Source organism: Cyphomyrmex costatus, unplaced genomic scaffold (assembly GCF_001594065.2).
Source record: "Cyphomyrmex costatus isolate MS0001 unplaced genomic scaffold, Ccosl1.0 scaffold193, whole genome shotgun sequence".
NCBI classification, from domain to species: Eukaryota; Metazoa; Arthropoda; class Insecta; order Hymenoptera; family Formicidae; genus Cyphomyrmex; species Cyphomyrmex costatus.
This window is the reverse complement of record NW_017275965.1, coordinates 2,398,868-2,417,611: the sequence shown is the minus strand read 5'-3', so window position 1 is coordinate 2,417,611 and position 18,744 is coordinate 2,398,868. Positions and strand designations below refer to the sequence as shown.

The 18,744-nt window shown below is 32.7% G+C and overlaps 1 protein-coding gene across 1 annotated transcript; it reads left to right on the top strand.

Annotated features, from left to right (window-relative positions):
- The first annotated feature begins 5,464 nt into the window (after nucleotides 1–5,464).
- Nucleotides 5,465–16,492, top strand: LOC108772630 (uncharacterized). The gene is made up of 12 exons (XM_018538201.1): nucleotides 5,465–5,567; nucleotides 5,646–5,727; nucleotides 7,817–7,975; nucleotides 8,669–9,489; nucleotides 10,174–10,359; nucleotides 12,669–13,019; nucleotides 14,610–14,686; nucleotides 14,952–15,055; nucleotides 15,128–15,227; nucleotides 15,425–15,637; nucleotides 15,983–16,096; nucleotides 16,200–16,492. The coding sequence occupies exons 1-12, from the start codon at nucleotides 5,465–5,467 to the stop codon at nucleotides 16,353–16,355; spliced, it is 2,466 nt and encodes an 821-aa protein (XP_018393703.1). The 3' UTR covers nucleotides 16,356–16,492.
- The last annotated feature ends 2,252 nt before the right edge of the window (nucleotides 16,493–18,744 follow it).

Sequence of the window (18,744 nt, the reverse complement as noted above, 5' to 3'; positions counted from 1 at the left end):
ACATCAAGAGTTCTGTAATTACATATTTTTTTATTAATAATTATAGCATAATATCAAACATAAATAATAAATGCGAATTTTTTAAAAATTTATAGATATTGATCATCACAAAATTTGCGAGAATATACTTTTAAATATTTACGAAAAATGAATATAAAATGTTTTATTGTCTTGACAAGAAAATAATTCGCTGGATATTCTATTCCGAGCCATAGACAGACGTACGCGGAATGAAAATATGGTAAAAAACCGTGAGAAGTTATTTCGCAAATAACATAAAAATAAGATCTGTGAAACAGGCACGATATTCTATTATAATATCGAAAAAATAATAATAGTTCCAATAGAATAGGATTATAAAAAGTGTCATTGGAATTGTCATTATATTTTCGATATTAATGGAATGTCATGCCATTCACAGCTTCACAGATCTACAGAAATAGTATAGTAATGACACAGATTGATATAGAGTGTACCTTGGCAATGACTTTAAATTTATGCATGATGTTTTATTACTCATTATATCATGTTGTTATACAGCAAATTACAATGTCTGGTTTGAAAGTAATAAAAAAGAATATAAATGTATCTCTCTCGGGTTGGTAATTGGTTAGCAGTGAATCAATGTGAAAACTTTTTAGTATTTACAGTACTAGCATAAATTATTAAAAGAATATACAATATAAATTGTTGTATAATTTAATAAAAACTCGAATCAATGAAATATATCATTAATTTATGAAGACTTGATTTTTATTTCTATAATATATATTTACTTATATTTGATTCTATCACAAGACATACGTAGTTATATGTGTGCCTTATTGTTAAATAAAAATAAAACTAATATTCCGGATATCTTAAAAAGAAATTTTCCTTCCGTTTGTCATTTTCGCAAGAACGTTATAATTACTTATCGCGTAAATGAGTAGTTATAAGACTCTGCGTGCCAACCAAGAAATCATCTCCATGCGACATTTCAAAGTGATATTTCACACAAAAAACAGTTTATTGAGAAAAACATTGTCCTTTAACACTCCTTTAATACAGAGCGAAGAGCGATTGTAGGCTTTCTGTAAAAGTAAGTTTCGGGATTACTAAGCTTACAGATAGTGAACTGAATAACAACGATGTGGTTTATACATATTAATATAATTAGCGTTTCGTTAAAAACAGATTTATGCCAAACGCGTAAGAATGGGTAATTAAACTACAATCATAATTTATGGGACAGAGTGATTTTTGAGAAATACAAAAATAAAATATAAAAGAACAAATTAAACTTAAAATGTTCACAATTCAGAAATAAAACAATCAGACAAAAATAAATAGAAAAAAATAAAGTATGTTTAATTTTAAATAAAAGACAAACATTAAATTAAATAAATTAACAATTAAATAATTTACAATTAAAAAAACATTAATTACAGAGAAAAAGCATATAAAAACTTGTTAATGTGCTAAGTAAAAAAACAATGAGAAAAAAGATCTAGTTAGAAAGTGATGAGTTCCGTCGAACGCTTTTTATCCGAAAGGAGCGGATGTAAAAGACTCTCATTACACTTCGTTGTAATTTCACTGGCTAGATAGAAAAGGAACTCTTTGGGCGCCTTGGGCCCATCTGGAGAGAGTAAGAACAGGCCAAAGAGAGTGGTCTCAGATGCTGATGTTCTGTTCCTCATCAGTAGTTAACCGCGTGTCGCGGTGCTCTATTCATTGGTCCGTCGAACGTGACCACAAACCGTGATATATGAATTCTACCGCGTGAATGTCTTAGATAATCAAATTTCAAATTAACATTACAACTACCTCGCATTAACAGAGACACGTTCGTGAGGTGAATTTTTATTTATCCCGAAAGTGTGCACTTCCACAAAGTGATAGGGTCCTCAAGCACAAGTGTGTATAATTGTATAATATCGATAATATTATATTTTTAAAAAGGTAGGAATACAAGATAGAAAAGATAACTGAATTAAAATTTTTCTATTCTTTGTTAAAATTGCAAATTAATGTTCACTCTTAAAAAATAAAATTTTTAAAGCTTTATTAATTAATGAATTATAAAACTTTTTATTTTAAATCAAATATCATGTACAGATAAAACTTCTTCCTATCTACTGGCATTTAATTTAATCTTCAATTAAAAATTTTTTTTAGATCAAAAATGTTTATCAGATGTCATATCTACATTTATGATTTTTGTTTGTATTATTTAAAATTCCAAAAAAAATTTGTACATAAAATTACATTGTTGAGCGGGAGATAAAACGAAGATTCTTAATGCAAGAAGTACAAGTAACACGAATAAATTTACTATTTCTATTACTTATTATCTCTAATACTTATAATAAATAATGCCAGTGGTTATCGGTTCAACCGCGACAAATGATAATCCATTAAAAAAAAATTATGACTTTCGCACTTTCGCATCTCTCTTGTAAATGTCATATCATGATCCATGAACGAGATCTCAAACTTGCCTTCAACCTTGATCTTGATAGAAATCCAGGTGAGGTTGTCGAATCGGATCGCTGCACGTGCTTTCGATTCTTTAGAACATGACGATCGATACCATCGCTGCGACATAGAGAAATCGTCGCAACAATGTACTTGTTCGTTCGTTTGTAAAAATATTCATCTCTAATTCTCCGATATTAATTAAGTCCTTTCGAACATATATCTCGCTACAATTTTTCTCTTTTTAGAATAGTTGTCGACCGAGAATTTATAGCTTGAGAATTAGAATTTTACGCTTGAACAACTTAAAGAATATATCTAGATAAATTAAATAATATATCTTCTGGATATATTATTTATCTAAATAAATATATTCAATTTTCCGTTATTTATCTAAATTAATATATCCGTTATATATATATGTGTGTGTATTTACATATAACTTATCGCTTATTTGCTACACAATGACATAACTAAAAAAATTATAATTTTTTAGTTGCTAGCACAAAGAATGAAAACATAAAAAAAAAATAACATACTTCAAAAACACACACTTTTATTTCTCTATAATTAGTTATTACATCAAAATTGCATTTCAAAATTAAAAATTCATGATTTAAACATTTAAACTTATTTTCTGGAAAATTTCGTTCTTCGACTTGTGTTGTTGTTGCTACAGTAACCAATAAATAATATAATTATATATTGTAAAGTACAATATAAATATACAATTTTCTAAATAATATATAAAAATCTTAAATCTAAAAAAAAATGTAAACAACAGCAGCCTGATTGCGGAAACATTAATTCAGAATACATTAAAATTACACGAATGTGTGCCAGATGTGCACATGATGCCACTCTTGTTTATTTTTTACTTTACTTAATACAGAAGAAGCGCAAAGAAAGTCGAGCAATCAAAAACAATAGCGTGCTCGTGTACGAGTTTTAACTCGTAACTTACGGCACGGTAGTTGAAAGTGATATTTCACTCTTTCCTTCGTCTTCAATTCGCCGCATACTACCTAAACGAAACAGTCAAAGTTTGTTCTAGAGTAAAGCTTCTATCTCACGAAGTAGAACTGCTGCACGAACATAATTTAGTTTCACGATACTTTTACGGGAAAAAGTAGATTTTTCTACGAATTAAATAATTTTCATAAACATGAGGCTTAATATTAACAAGATAGAAAGTTAAATGGACTAATTTTTAGAAAAAGAACTATATCTATCATATCAACCATTTATTTATCAATTTTTCATATAAAGTGTTTAATATTCCGTTTATAGAAGAATTGAAAGTTACTTGATATCAAAATAATGTTGTTAAATAAGATATAGGCTCAGAGTTTCACAACTCACAGTTAATTATTAACCGAGGTTCAACTTATTTCTCATCTTTTTCCGATTTTAAGAATTAAAAAGGAATGAGGAATAAATTGTGTGGAATCGGGCCCCAGTGCTCTAAGAACCCGGCGCATTCTTTACTCTGCATTCCCCAGGATGAATCGTTGTCGTTGTCAAAGTCGAAAGTTACCGGCTAACTTTCACTAATAACCAAAAGAGAGGGGAAAGGAGGAGGAGAAGAGTACGTCGCCACGCGCATACGGTCTCAACATGTAAACCGGCCGAACGTTACGAAGCACTAAAAGGCGTGCCACTTGTCTCGGTGGCCTGGTTTCGTGTCCTACTTTTGTAGCGGACTATACGTGAACGTCTTTGGACACGCTAACGTGAATTCGTTCACAATGTGCCGGTGAAGGAACTGATCGAGAATGTGGACAGAGGCTTGAAGATCGACGGGGAAACCGGAGCGTCTATGCGATCAATCCTTTAACTAATATGACAATATCAAAATATGCTTGCATGATTCGCATTATAAATAGTTTAATTATTAATTTAATCAAGCATGCAACTTGTTTCTATGGGGCCATGCGTAATTTCAGAATTCACTAAAAGCGAAAGCAAGAATCGTATATTATTGATTTTCTATCTTAAATCCTTAAATACGATAAGTAATTATAAAGAAAGATATATATATATATATACCTTAACATTAACTTTACTAATTTCATACATAGCAGCTTAGTATACACTAATCTAGTGTAACGCAAGTGATCAAATTCACAGATTCTTAATTCGAGACGAGGAGGGTAATCACTCGATGTAATCGTGGGACGGAATCCCTTAAATTATTATAAAATTTATACATGAAATTCCAATATACAATCCGATAATTACATATGTAACTACAAGAAATAATTGTGTAATATTAGATAAAATTGTTTACTTTATCAAATGACCGCATATATAATAAAGAAAATCATTTTTCATCAAATAATTATATAAAATCAAATGTAATCTGTGGGACAATATTTCGGATAGTGATTATCTCCTCGGCTCGAAATGACATTGTACGTGGTAGATAAAGATCGGATTTGCCACATATAAATATGGAATAGAAATATACTCGTATATTGTCTATAAATCAATGTTTATTAAATAATAATAAAATAAATAATGAAATACGGATGCAACATAATGTGCTTGAAAAATTGTCGCAAAAGTATACAATCCGCCCACGAAATGCAATCATGTTTTCAAAGACAGGGTCTTTTACAGTTCCAGCAATTAACACTTTCCAGCGAGATTCATATCATCAAGTTCCCTTTGGGCTCTTCGTAGTCGTTCGATTAAATGGAGTGTCCGCGAGTGTAAAATGTGAGAGCTTTAACAATTCGCAAACAAATTTTACCACATTCAATTGCAAGCGACTCGCGCAGTTTGAAAAAGCGTGTGAAACAAAAAAAGTACGCTCTTTTTCATTCAGGGATCTTTTTAGACTTTTAATAGAACTGCTGGCGAGACGGATTTCAAAGTGAAATCATGAGGAACGCGACAAAATGATACGGCGTCAGATTAAGAACGATTCATGACGACGTCGTGAACATGTTTAGCGAACGACAGTGAATCGCATGATCATCGCTGACGGCCGAAGAGAGAAATGACTGTTCTCAAAGCCGGAGCTCTTATCTCGCTACTTCTGATCGCCGATACCAGCTGTCTCGCTAATAAGAGAAGGAACAACCGATTTCTGAGAAAGTTTGGTAAATAGATAATGACATTTTTCGATATCATTAAAAATAATCCTTTACCAAAGGAGAAATTTGATCATATTTTTTTAGGTCAGCCAGAGAAAGAAGAAAATATCGAAAATGCGATCGATTCGCACGGACAGATGAGATTTTTCGATGAACTTGGATGTAAGTAACATCACTATTATTCAGCTTATGTTATATATTAATATATTAAAAATAAACAGATATATAATATATTAAAATAAATTTAAAAAATTACTTTAAAAAAATTATTTATTATTAAAATAATAAATTAATTTTTCGTGACTTTGTCGAAAGAATGAGGCTTCAACTTCCTGTGTTAATTAATAGTATAATTTAAATACAATAGTACAATTCAAGTACATTTAATGATCATGTGTCATCATATAATACCTCTATGAAATCAAAACGCTGAATAATGCTGACAGTGATATCTATTATCCCCTTAAAACAATTTCAGTTAACAGCTGAATAGCATGCGATAAGGATGATTCAGCTCTGTGAATGCAATTGTGTGTAATGGTAAGATCTCGATGAAATGATAGATATCAGAAAGATTTTAAGATGACAAACCGATTAACTGGATACTCGTACTTACACAATCAAACCAATATATATTATATCTTGATCTATTCTAGACAATTTATGTTATGTTTTTAATGTTATTGCGTGTATTATAGTAATTATAAACAAATTAATTTAAAATAGAAGGTGAATTCAGCATGTCATATTTCTCTTTAATGTATAGACAGAAATGAGAAAGTTACTTTATAAGTGACTAATTACAGTTACAACTTAAAAAAAAATAATTACTGTTACGAATCACCGATTCTGAAAAGTTACAGTTACAGTTAGTTAAAAAGTAATAAATTGTTTTTCACAACTTGGTAATTAATAATTTATCCGAACGTTTCCGAGTTATTTTATTTTAGAGTCACTTCAAGATAAAATGTTCAAATAAATTATGAATTTTAAAGTATGTTTTTTACAGTAATTTACGCTCTGATTACCACGCTGTACTCTCAGTAGCCCTATAGTTAGATATTTATTGTTGCAAGAATACATTAAAAAACATTTTTTTAAGAGTAAAAAAAGAATTCTGTTATAAGAATGAGAGATATTTTATTCAATGCAATTATTTATTTAATGCAACTATCATAACTATTCTCAATGAAAAAATATTGCGATTACAATTATTTTCCGTAAATATGGATAAAGTACGAAAGATTCACAGCTGAGTTAACAAGAAAGACGAAATCGGAATCGTACTTGAAAGGCCACTTACTGACGCTTACTTTCTACAAGAATATTTATAATGAAGCGCACGGAAGCTTAGTTTTCACTGCGACCTCAGCGCACCTTTTCTTTGTTGTTGTGAGTGTTTGGAGATGATATCTTTCCTTTTATTGAAAATCATACCTGCTACTTCTTATCTGAATTATTGAAATACACGAGTAAAGTTTTTGAATTTTGATTGGATCTAACTCAATTTGTGATAAGAAATTTCGCAGCACGATCTGTAAGTTCTACTTAATTTTTATTAAAAATAAAAATTCACATTCATATGAAAGATATTCTAAACATTAATCGCTAATTACTCTTTTTTAAATAAACTTAATAAGATACTCTGTGAATACTTTGAATCGATCTAGATTTTATTTATCAAAGTAAAAATGCTGTCAATGAAGCGATAAAATTGAGTCACGAAATCTCAGTCTATCGAATCTATTCGATGTAAATGACCATTTTTAGCAAATAGCTGCCACACAACACAGATTTCTCAAAATCATATATAATCTCAAATATTTTATTTATGATAAAAGTTTTATGACACTCCTAGAATCTTTAAAAATCTGTGTTTACTAAGATTTAATGAGAAACTGAAAATATTTAATCATTCTTCCCAATGAACATTCGTTATTATGATGAAATTTATTAAAAATCTTAATAAAGAAATGAAAATAACAGCGAAAAGTCTAAATAAAAATTTCTAATCTTTTGAAACATAATTTTCGCATTTGAATATATAGCGTAATAAAACAAAATAACTTAAACGATTCAACAAAGGATTTATTATAAAAATAACTATCTCGGTTTTCCGTTTACACGAGGCGACTGGCCCGAATCTTGACAAAATTTTCCAGCTATTCAGAGTACGACAATTTCACGCGACATAATAATTCAACGAAGAAAGAAATGGAAAATAAGACACAAAACCGCGATATGTTCTGGTGAAGGTGGGGAACCAATGTAAGACCAAGGGACGACACCGCCACGACTGTTGCGGGAAAGCTGACGCCGGTGAAAGCAGTGGACGTCTTCTTAGATCGAGACTCGTGGGACATCGGTTTAAGCCAGTCCACGTGCAGAAGGCGTGTATTATCACCGTCACTCTGGTGAAGTGTCATAAGGCGCCTTTAACCTTTTAACATTGTCTCTCGACTTGTACGCGTCAGCGATCTCCAAGAAGAGGCTGCGTCCGCGATCACCTTCTGTAGAAAATTTTCTGCGATAAATCGAAACTGTTGCAAGAGAAAATCAGTGATATCAAAATGGCGGTACTTACACAGTGCTTTGCGATCCCAAAGTTGTTCGAAATACCGTGCCTCTCGCGAAAGCTTTCGACAAAGTGAGAGATTTGTGAAAGAAATTCGGCCATGAATCACATTTGCTACGTTCAAGATTGTGGATTTACAATCCTGGATTAATCGGTAATCAAATCTTATTAAGTGCATTCAAAGATTTTGTTCAAAAGTTGAAAGTTTATTGTTCACATGAAAGAAAGAGTAAGACGCTAGCTTTTCAAAGAAATTAATGGTGTGCCAATTAATTCCTCAAACGTTTTTGCAAGTGAAATTTCAACTAGTCGAATCTCATAAGAGAAACTTGACTTTACAGCTTCCAACTAAGTCAAGTTTCTCTTCAAATAATTTCGGAGAAACTTGATTTAGTTTTCAATCGTGAGATCTCTACTGTTCTTCATCGATCGCCATCAATGGAGAAGGAAATGGACCGTTCGTGAATTATCCTCACTGTAGTGCACCCCTTTTAACTTTCAAGTGTGCAGTGAGATCGTGATGATGCGCAAGGTATCCTCGAAGTGACAAACGGAAGTCAAAGTCGATCATGAAGATCGTGCTCGGGGTGCTTCTGATCACCGTGGCGAGCGCTTTCGATCACCATGACACTTATTCGTGGAAACACAGGGAGGATTGTAAAATTGCAACTGCAAGCCGATCGATCATACCAATCAAAGTTAAAGAAATTCGTCTACAGCGATCCGATGTATATTCATCGAGAAAGTTAAATCGACGCGAGGACAATGTTCTCCAAAACTCACCAAGAAGATTCGCGGTGACCGACGATTCGAATGAGCATCACGATCTTTGGAAACCCGAAACCGCCAAGATGAGACAGGATCTCACGCGTGAGAATCGAGCTATCGAAAGCAACCTGAAAAACGTGATAGGCATACCGTCCAAGGTCGAGCAGTATCAATACTTTCCGAATTTTCCATACAACGAGGATGTAACCACTGACGCCATATTGGAAAACACGGATCATCCAAAGAATTCTATGTTCTCTGAAAGTACTCCAGATCATTTTCTGAATCATGATACAGAAGAAATGAATTGGAACGGACAGGAAGTATTCGAAGAGGATCCACAAGACGAAGAAGAAGAGGAAATAAACGTCCAAGAAATGCTGAACGAAATTAGACGAAAAAGATTAAATGGAGTGCACGACGAAATGGTAGACGGACATCGACAGGGCAGAGGCAGGAAGTTGACTAGCCAGCAGCAAGGTGCTTTGCTAGTAGAGACGCTCAGGAAGAAGCGAAACTATACCAATGATCATCGAGGACATAACTCCAACCTCCAGAGCGGCCTTATGGAGATGTTGGGAAGAAGTATGTAGGATTCAAAATGAGACAGAAATGAGATATAAAAAAAGATTAAATTTTAAAGTAAATATATCGATCCTGAAAGTGAATTTCGTAAATTCATCGAAAGATATAAGACCGTAAATTATAACTGAATTAAATTATATAAAATAATTAAACGAATAAAAAGTAAAATAAATATAAGGAGACAGACAATTCAACATTTTATATCTGATATGTTTAAGAATTTGTAAAATGAGATACTAAAATATCACTCATTTTTTACTGTTGACAAAATACGTCATCAATCAAGTAAATCATTAATGCAATTGCACGTATTAAAACGATGGAATTCATTTCATGACAACAACTGATATTGGATTTTTAAAAGAAGACACGTTAAATACGAAAACGCATTTATTTAGCGAAATTAAATTTATAATCATGTAATAATAAATAAACAACTACATCGATATCACACCAGATGCAGACTTTCAGTTTAAAATGCTTTTTTATTATAAGACAAATTCTTAACTAAGCCATTTTCAGCCAAAACTTTTATTTATTAATCGTTTTCCTATTATTGTTAAAATAATCCCATTAGTAATAAATTAATAAATTGATACTAATATTAAAACAACGAGAAACGCGCGTGTGACAATCTATATACTGTACATAGATATATTAATTGATATGTGGAATCTATTTCAGTGATACCGCAAACGTGCAAGTACAAAGGTGCGAAGTTTGAGTGTGGCCTCAGCATTACCTGCGTTATGGGTGGTGGTCGACCCGTCGATTTATGTTCCGGAGGTTTAATATGGAGCTGCTGCGTGGACGACGAAGACATACCTGAGAAAGTACCGCGACCGACCGTGGGTCTGTTACAGAATGCTAGTAAGTTTTCTTGCACTATAGTAAAAGTACATATATCCCAAACATATATATCAAAAAAGCATATCTATTGGATCTGTAAAGTTAGCACGATACACTCTCTTAATATGTCAAATATAATGACAGTACCACTTTTTATAGTTATATAGTTCTTTATAAAAATAAAAAGAAGTTCCGCATTTTGTATACTTAAAAAAAAACGAAAATTGAAAATATGATGTGCCAATTTTGGTTTTTAGTATACAAAATGTGGAACTTTTTTTTATTTTTATAAAGGATGTGTAGAACTATAAAGAGTGCTACTGGAACTGTAATTATTTTTTAACTTAGAATATCGTGCTAACTTCACAAATTTATAAGTTTTTTCTTTTTTCTGTAAAAATGTTTTATTTTTTATTTTTAAAGCACTTTGATTATATTGAGCCAAACGATATGATCATATAATATATTTGAGCAATAGGGTTAATATTTAGAGATGGAGAAGACAATGCAAGTGTCGTGTGTTTTTCTCAAGGAAGAGAAGAATTTAATTCAACGATGTGTCTCTCAATTAACTCGTGAGGTCCTTTTATCTACCGTCATGCCGCTGTAAATTTGCGACATCCTGAAAGAAGGTCCGTGTTCTCCAATGTCACTAAACTGAGTTTCTGAACCGAGACTTCAAGATTATACCGTACTGTTAGCGTGATTTGCTTGAGAGGAACTTCCGTAAACGCTTTTAAATGTTACGGTCGAATTGTCAAATCTCGATAAAAGTTATGATAAAAAAATTACGATAAAACAACACATTCAATGTATATTCTCTGCGTATAGTATAAGAGAGATTCGGATCATATTTAGCGGAGAAGCACAAAGAGAACTTAAATGATACTATAATTAACGGAGTAGGAGACGTAACGTTACTTTTTCAGATTAACGTTAGGGATCAAGATGAGATTAGATCGCGAAAAGGTTGAGAACGCTTGATTATCGCGAACTGAAAGGAGACACCGACTGGAAGTAACCTGATTTCTATCCGACATCCGAAATTACACAACCAACATCGTCCAGCTAGTGTGTCGCGCGCGCACCAACGATGCGACAGTACGGCCAGCACTTTCAAATACAGTTATTCACACCTAGTTTACACGACGGCATTGCGTTGCACGCCCGTAGAACTTTACGCGAGCGTGCTTTCCGCAAGTCGCTCACCGTAACCGCGTAACTATCAATACAATGGCACAAATAGAGACAAGCGAGGAAACAGTGTCACCGACAGAACAAGACAATTACAAATTGTACAATATTATGTTTTCTTATAGCATTATTCTTACTCTTTTACATGTGTTTTGCCTCTTTTTCCTTTTTTCTAATCATATATTTATATTATATTATATATATTCTATCTCATTATATATTTTGCAGTACATAGTTTTATCTGAGTACCGATCACGTAACTTTTTCCTTAAGGCGGAAACGTAAAAAGTGAAAAATTTCTCCGTTTAACTTCAATGATAAAAATTTTCACTTTTGCATTTCCGTCCTAGAGACAAAATTACACAATAAATACCTCGGTTGTGTTTCCTGGTTGCAATGAACAATTAGAGAAAATAATGAAAGTGAAAAAAAATATTACTATTATTATGACATTATCAGTATCATAGTAATCTTCTATATTTTTATTTCTCAAATAGATATACTATTCTAAATTGACAGTCTTTAATTCTTTAACTGTGATTAAAATATTAGCTAATACACATAATTATAATAATCACTACGTTATCGGACTTAAAACTATAATATTATAATACTATCAATCATATAAATCGAACAATCGGCTAAAAATCAATATTAGTTAAATTAATTGTTACCATAAATACGTTCTGAAATCACACTGCGCAAGCAAAACAATAAATAATTTGGCTTATAATGACTTTATGGAGCGAAATGACTATATTTTATTGTTTTAAGTAAATAACTTTTCAATATAAGTAAATTCACACAACTGAACTTTTGCACATACATTTATTAATATACATAGTTTTAAATTAAAATATATGTATATAAACTATTTTTTAATTCGTAATCCTACGCGTGGCCCTATCAAATAAGTACTGCAAACGCGATTTTACTTAAGAATTAAAGAGTTAACAAAAAAAATTAACTAACTTTTAAACCAAAATTTAAACGGTTACTCAATATAATAAAATGAAATTTCTATACTTTTGGTAATGTTCTAAAATATGGCATATGTAATATATCCTTAATATGGCCGTAAAGCCACAACGCGAGTGATTCCGAATAGCTAATAGCGACATCGTTACGTTGCCCAGCGTTTACCCTAAATCTCGGGCACCAACAGCCATACGTGGACGACGACGTGCACATTTACGGCAGCGCGATTAGGCCCAGCAGGCCCTCGCACAACCACGAGACCCACCGGCCCACGTATGTGGGTGGCGTCAATAATCCGACCAGCCTTTACGATTCATCTTACGCGATCTGGAACCACGATCGGCCGAACGATCTCGCAGTCGGCCACGACCGACCGACGTACACCACTCGTCCGCATCACACAGTTCAAGAATATCCACAGGACGAGTACAACGGTGACTATCCGCCCGCCGCTTCCGGTGGCCCAATCGAGGACTCGACCAACGCTATGGACTACTCCAGATATCGTGGTAATCGCATGAGAATGCACGCAGATTATTGCACCGAGTGTCGCATGATATATGTCAAGCGCACGAGTCGGAGGACTCGCTGAAATCACCTCGGTGAGTTCAGATTCCGAAGATTACAGACACGCAAGAATCCCGCCGTGTTTCTGTAGTATGGGAAATTGAGCTCACCTCGAAATTATATTCCTTACAGTTCAAACTTATATCGCTTCAACATGCCTACAGATCGACCCTTCTTTACGTTTATTGCTATTTTATTTATAACAGATTGAGACCTTGCAAATTTCTTAGGTGCACTTAATTATTGAATTGAATATGTTCGATGTTGACTATACTGGGATCGATTGAAAAAACACCAATTTATTCTAATCATAATGGAATATAAAATAAGTTTGCGTGATTTATATCAACAAATATCAACAGATTATTAGATTTCGTACCAGATATCACACTTAACTCATTCATGTCGAGAAAGTGCTGATTTAAAAAAGTACGTAAAGAATTACAGTTTCGACAGAAATCAATATGAAATATACGAGACGAACTAGACAAATTTCATAAAATGGATGACATCGAAACGATACAAAATATTTATTACTAAATATACCAGTTAATAATAATCACATTGCTCTACAGTGAATCCCGAATGACGGAGACAGTATTTAAACACGCATACGCAATGTTTCGCATGGAAACAGCACCAATGCTTTCATCGTCACATCGCACATTTTTCTGCACAAAGTATTGCCGGGAAACAATCGAGAAATTGAATTTGAAGAAAAAAAATGAGAGAATACTAAAATAAAAAAATGGTTGGCTGAGAACGAAAGATAAAACGGAAAAAACGAAAAACAAGGAGGACAATAGGAGACTGGATAACTGTTTGAAGCAATATGGGACAAAGAAGAAAATTATATTAATAGTCCTCTCTCGAGTTCTTTTAAGCATTGAATTAAACACAAGATAGGAATATGAGACAGAACATTTTATAATATCAAAATTAATTTTAACTCTTTAACAAAAATATAGCTCTGGATTATATGTATGTATCGAATTGTACATTAAATTCAAAATGAAAAATAAAAAATCTAATAGGTAAAGAAAAAATAGGTAAAATAATTACATGTATATAATTATGTAATAAATACTTCATATTCATATCTTCTCTTATCTTAAGCAAAATCACTAAGAAAGTTTCGCAACGATTAATTGTAGATAATGTATCTTTATAATCTGCCGTAATAAACAGAATTCCTAAAGTTGCGCGAACTTTCTACACTGTATGCCATGTCTATTTTCTGCTTTCTGTCTCTCACCAAAGCGCAAAGAATCTTAAAGTAGACACCTAGGTTAATTGCGATAATTGTAGAAAGTATCAGTTAATAAATTATTAGTGTGAGCTTATCCTCTGTATCGCATATTCTCATTTTCTCCTCTATGACACGCACAAATATTATCTTTTCGATCGTGTGTCGATCCCCAAATCACTTTTGCATCATCACGTGTTATCGCGTGTTATCACCAACACATCGAACATTTTCACTTGAACGCGTATTGAGGTCTCGCAATAGCTAACAGAAATCATATTTTCAGGCTGTGGCGAGCTCTACACGAGGAGCAACAGGATTGTAGGTGGACACTCGTCTAGTTTCGGTAGTCATCCGTGGCAGGTAAGATTCTTCTCGCACGATTTTCTCCTCTCCGTCTTGGTTATAAACGTATCTCTCGCTCGGCTGTCGCGGAGCGACACACTCTTCCTTTCCTCTACATTATTCATCAGGAACGAGCCATCAATTTGCTCGGTTCGCCTAGCGCGGAGAGGGAGGAAAATAATCTATTAAATCTTCTCTAAAGGCCGCGAGCCGTGACGCGGACTCGGATACATATTTCATGTAACGTGGCTGAAATAGGCCTCTAATGTTCTCTTTGTTGCAGGCCGCTATTCTCAAGTCAGGATTCTTACAAAGTAAGAAGTTGTCTTGCGGTGGAGCTTTGTTGAACAACCGATGGGTGGTCACAGCAGCACACTGCGTCGCAACGTTAGTATTGACTATTATTGTTAGCAGTTCAGTATAATAAAAATATTGATATATGCATATATTTCATGTCAGAACACCAAATAACAATTTGAAAGTTCGACTCGGGGAGTGGGACGTTCGAGACCAGTCGGAACGGCTTATCCATGAAGAATTTAGTATCGAGAGAAAAGAGGTTCTTCCTTTAAACATTAATACTTAAAATTTTATTGATTCAACAATACATGTTCAAGAACTCTGCGTCGTATTGCGACGTATATAATATTAAAAAAGGAATTTCAAAATGCACACCCACTTATTTTATCACGCGTATCCTTAATCAATAAAACATGATAGCTTAATAATAACGTTAAAACAACAAAATAACAACAGATACACCCGCAATACTCTCCTACCGACTTTCGAAACGATGTGGCTTTGGTGAAGCTGTCCCGGATGGTAGCTTTTAAGCAGCACATCGTCCCGGTTTGCCTGCCGGCAAGGAATTTGAAGCTCTCCGGCCGAACCGCAACCGTCGCTGGTTGGGGACGAACCAGACATGGTCAAACTTCGGCGCCATCCGTTCTTCAAGAAGTCGACGTTGAGGTAGACACACTCTCAAGCACAGGCCAATGTACTCATCTTTGATGATAAAATGTCTCTTCGGCCGAAATATATACAATAAAAATAATATGCAATGTATCATACAATACAATTCTGTAAAATATTTTTTACGATATTTTATATTAATTTATTTCTTTTATATTAATTAATTCTAATATAAATCGTAAACAAGAAAAAAAACAATTTCTTTGCCATAGATAAATTTATATATTAACCAATTAATGTTATGCATATAATGTTCGTAATATTGTTTAATTACACGATAAATAATTTTCCTAACATATCTTTATATGTGTATATACATATATGTTATATATTTTTATTTAGGTAATACCGAACGACAAATGTCAAAAGTGGTTCAGAGCAGCCGGGAGAAGAGAAACCATACATGATGTATTTCTCTGCGCAGGATATAGACAAGGCGGCCGAGATTCTTGTCAGGTAATCATTCAAAATAGAATACTCCAAGCAATATTCGATTAATTCGCTAATCAGCTAAACACATGTGCAATTAGAAGATTGTTTACAAGTTGACTTGTAATAGGGTGATTCTGGCGGACCGCTCACAATGTCGGTGGAAGGCAGACACGTTCTGATCGGTTTGGTTTCCTGGGGTATCGGTTGCGGTCGCGAACACCTACCCGGTGTGTATACCAATATCCAGAAATTCGTACCCTGGATCGATAAGGTTATGAGCTAAAGCGGAAGAGCCTTAGTCCTTCGAAGGACGAATTGTTTTACCCGCAAAAAGGAAGAAGAAGTGTGAAAAGAAGGAAGAGAATATAAAGACGCGAAGTTACCAAAGCTTATCATGCTTTTAAAGACTTTTCACAATCGCGCCCGATTATGAAGAATTAGGCACTCTTTCGAAAGTGCCAAAAATATAATGCTTTTTAAAGCGTTGTCGTATGAAGATTGTTAAGTGTATTCGAAACTAGTGATAAAAAATTAATCAAAAATTGTAGTCGATGTATTATTCCAATGATTAATTAGCAACTTGAAGTTCTCGAGACGCTAATTAGTAATAATTAGTAGTAAAAGTGGAGATATTTATAAACATTTAAGCTGCTTATAAACTTTGTTGTCGTTACTCGTATTAAATAATTTATTGTCATACATACATATATATTAAAACAAAAAGATGTCTCCAAATTTAGAAACATTCGTCTTATTAATACAATAAATGTTATTGACATAAATTTTTATAATATTAATTCATGTTACATAAGAAGTTTTAAAAATTGAAGAAATAATAAATTAAAATAATAAATTAAAATATTTTGAATGTATATTAAAAAAATTTATTTTGACTTAAAATATAAGATTTATCAAATGTATATATTGTTTTCATTTGCAATGTTCATCTACATTTTCTTGCATTCGAGATATTTCAAAATATGCATGTATGAGTAATGTTTTCTTACTGTTTATTAATAGAATCTTATTGGAACTCACAAGATAGCTTTGCATCGTCTGCAACATCTCGCAGTATTTTGCGCCTAAATCGCACAATCTCTTCTTTTAAAGAGATTGCGAAACACGTCTCATTTGAAATGCATATCTTCCACTTATCTTATTGAAGATTCATCGCTTTCTGAATTTCATGTTATCTGATTATCTCATAAGCTCTATCTGGTCATTAAAACATATGAGTCTCTATTGGGTGCTTTCCAATTGATGACACAAGTCGACACAAGTATCGTTCTATCTTTCTTGATATTTAGTGATTGACAAAGATAGAACGACACTTGTGTCGATTTGTGTCATCAATTGGAAAGCACCCATTGATTACTCTTAACACTCGGCATTTCAACATATACAGGGTGTCCCATTTTAAAACTTCCACGCGATTATTTCAGAAAGAAGGCGTTTATCGAAAAAATGTTTCAGACAAAAGTTGTTTGACTCGAAGGGGGACATAAGATGGTGCCATCGATTTGACCTTTGATAGTCCTCTTTTGATAGTCACCTTTAATTTTTTTAATGGAATTATGTAATTTTTTTTAGATAACGTAATTCCTCTAATTATTTTGCATATAAAAGTATTAAGGTAGAGGTACCAAAAAACCAATAGTTTACGAGGTATTTAACATTTTGTGTAAATATGTACCAAAATAAAATGTAAAATATCTCGTAAACTAGGGTATGTTAAGTTAGCACCCCAACTATAGTACTCAGGAGTTCTGATGATAATTCCTGCTTCTTTTTGACGATACGAAGAGTTCTCTATGATTTTTAATGACATTGCGCTTAATGATCATAGATCTTTTAATCACCAGATGGAGCCATTTTTTGGCTCATTAAACGCGAAAAATCGCGTTTAGGCGCACGTGGGATTAAACTCGGGTCTACAAATCGCGAGTCAATCGCACAGAGCGGTGAGCCACTCGACGCCGACTAATATAATATTATAATGGGATTTTAATATAATGGAAACTTGACGTCAATTATTAATCAAATCTTTTACACAAATAATATGTATCATTTAGTTTTTTAATTTGATACAACAGATTTTTTTTCAAACGGTGCGCCTGTACACAATGTCCTTATATATATATATATATTTTTTAAATAAAATATATAAAGAAGTTAAAAACAATTTAAAAATAGGAAAAAAATATGCAGAAAATTTCGTTTGCGCTATAAATTCCTTAGTAATAATACCTTCGTTTAATTTTATCGATTTTTTAATAAATTAACTTAACTTAAAATTAATTAAAAATTAATTTAACAGATAAACTCTTCTTTTATTATAATAAACATAGTTCATACATTTCATATCACGTTATTAACTTATGATATACTTTTCGATTTATTTTAATACTTGTATTTCAAAAATCTGTAGAAGAAATCTATGTATACAACAAATATAACATAGTTTCCTTCAATTTCTCATGATTATAGATACGTGCATGCAGAAAGCGTTTTTTGCTTCAACGTCGATAAATTACCTTATGTTATCGACCATCTACAAAAATGGATACCACCTATCCATTCGTCCATAAATACCCAACGTATATAAAATATTATATAAACTAAGATATTTTTAAATAAATATAAATGAAAATAAATTTTAATATAATTTTATA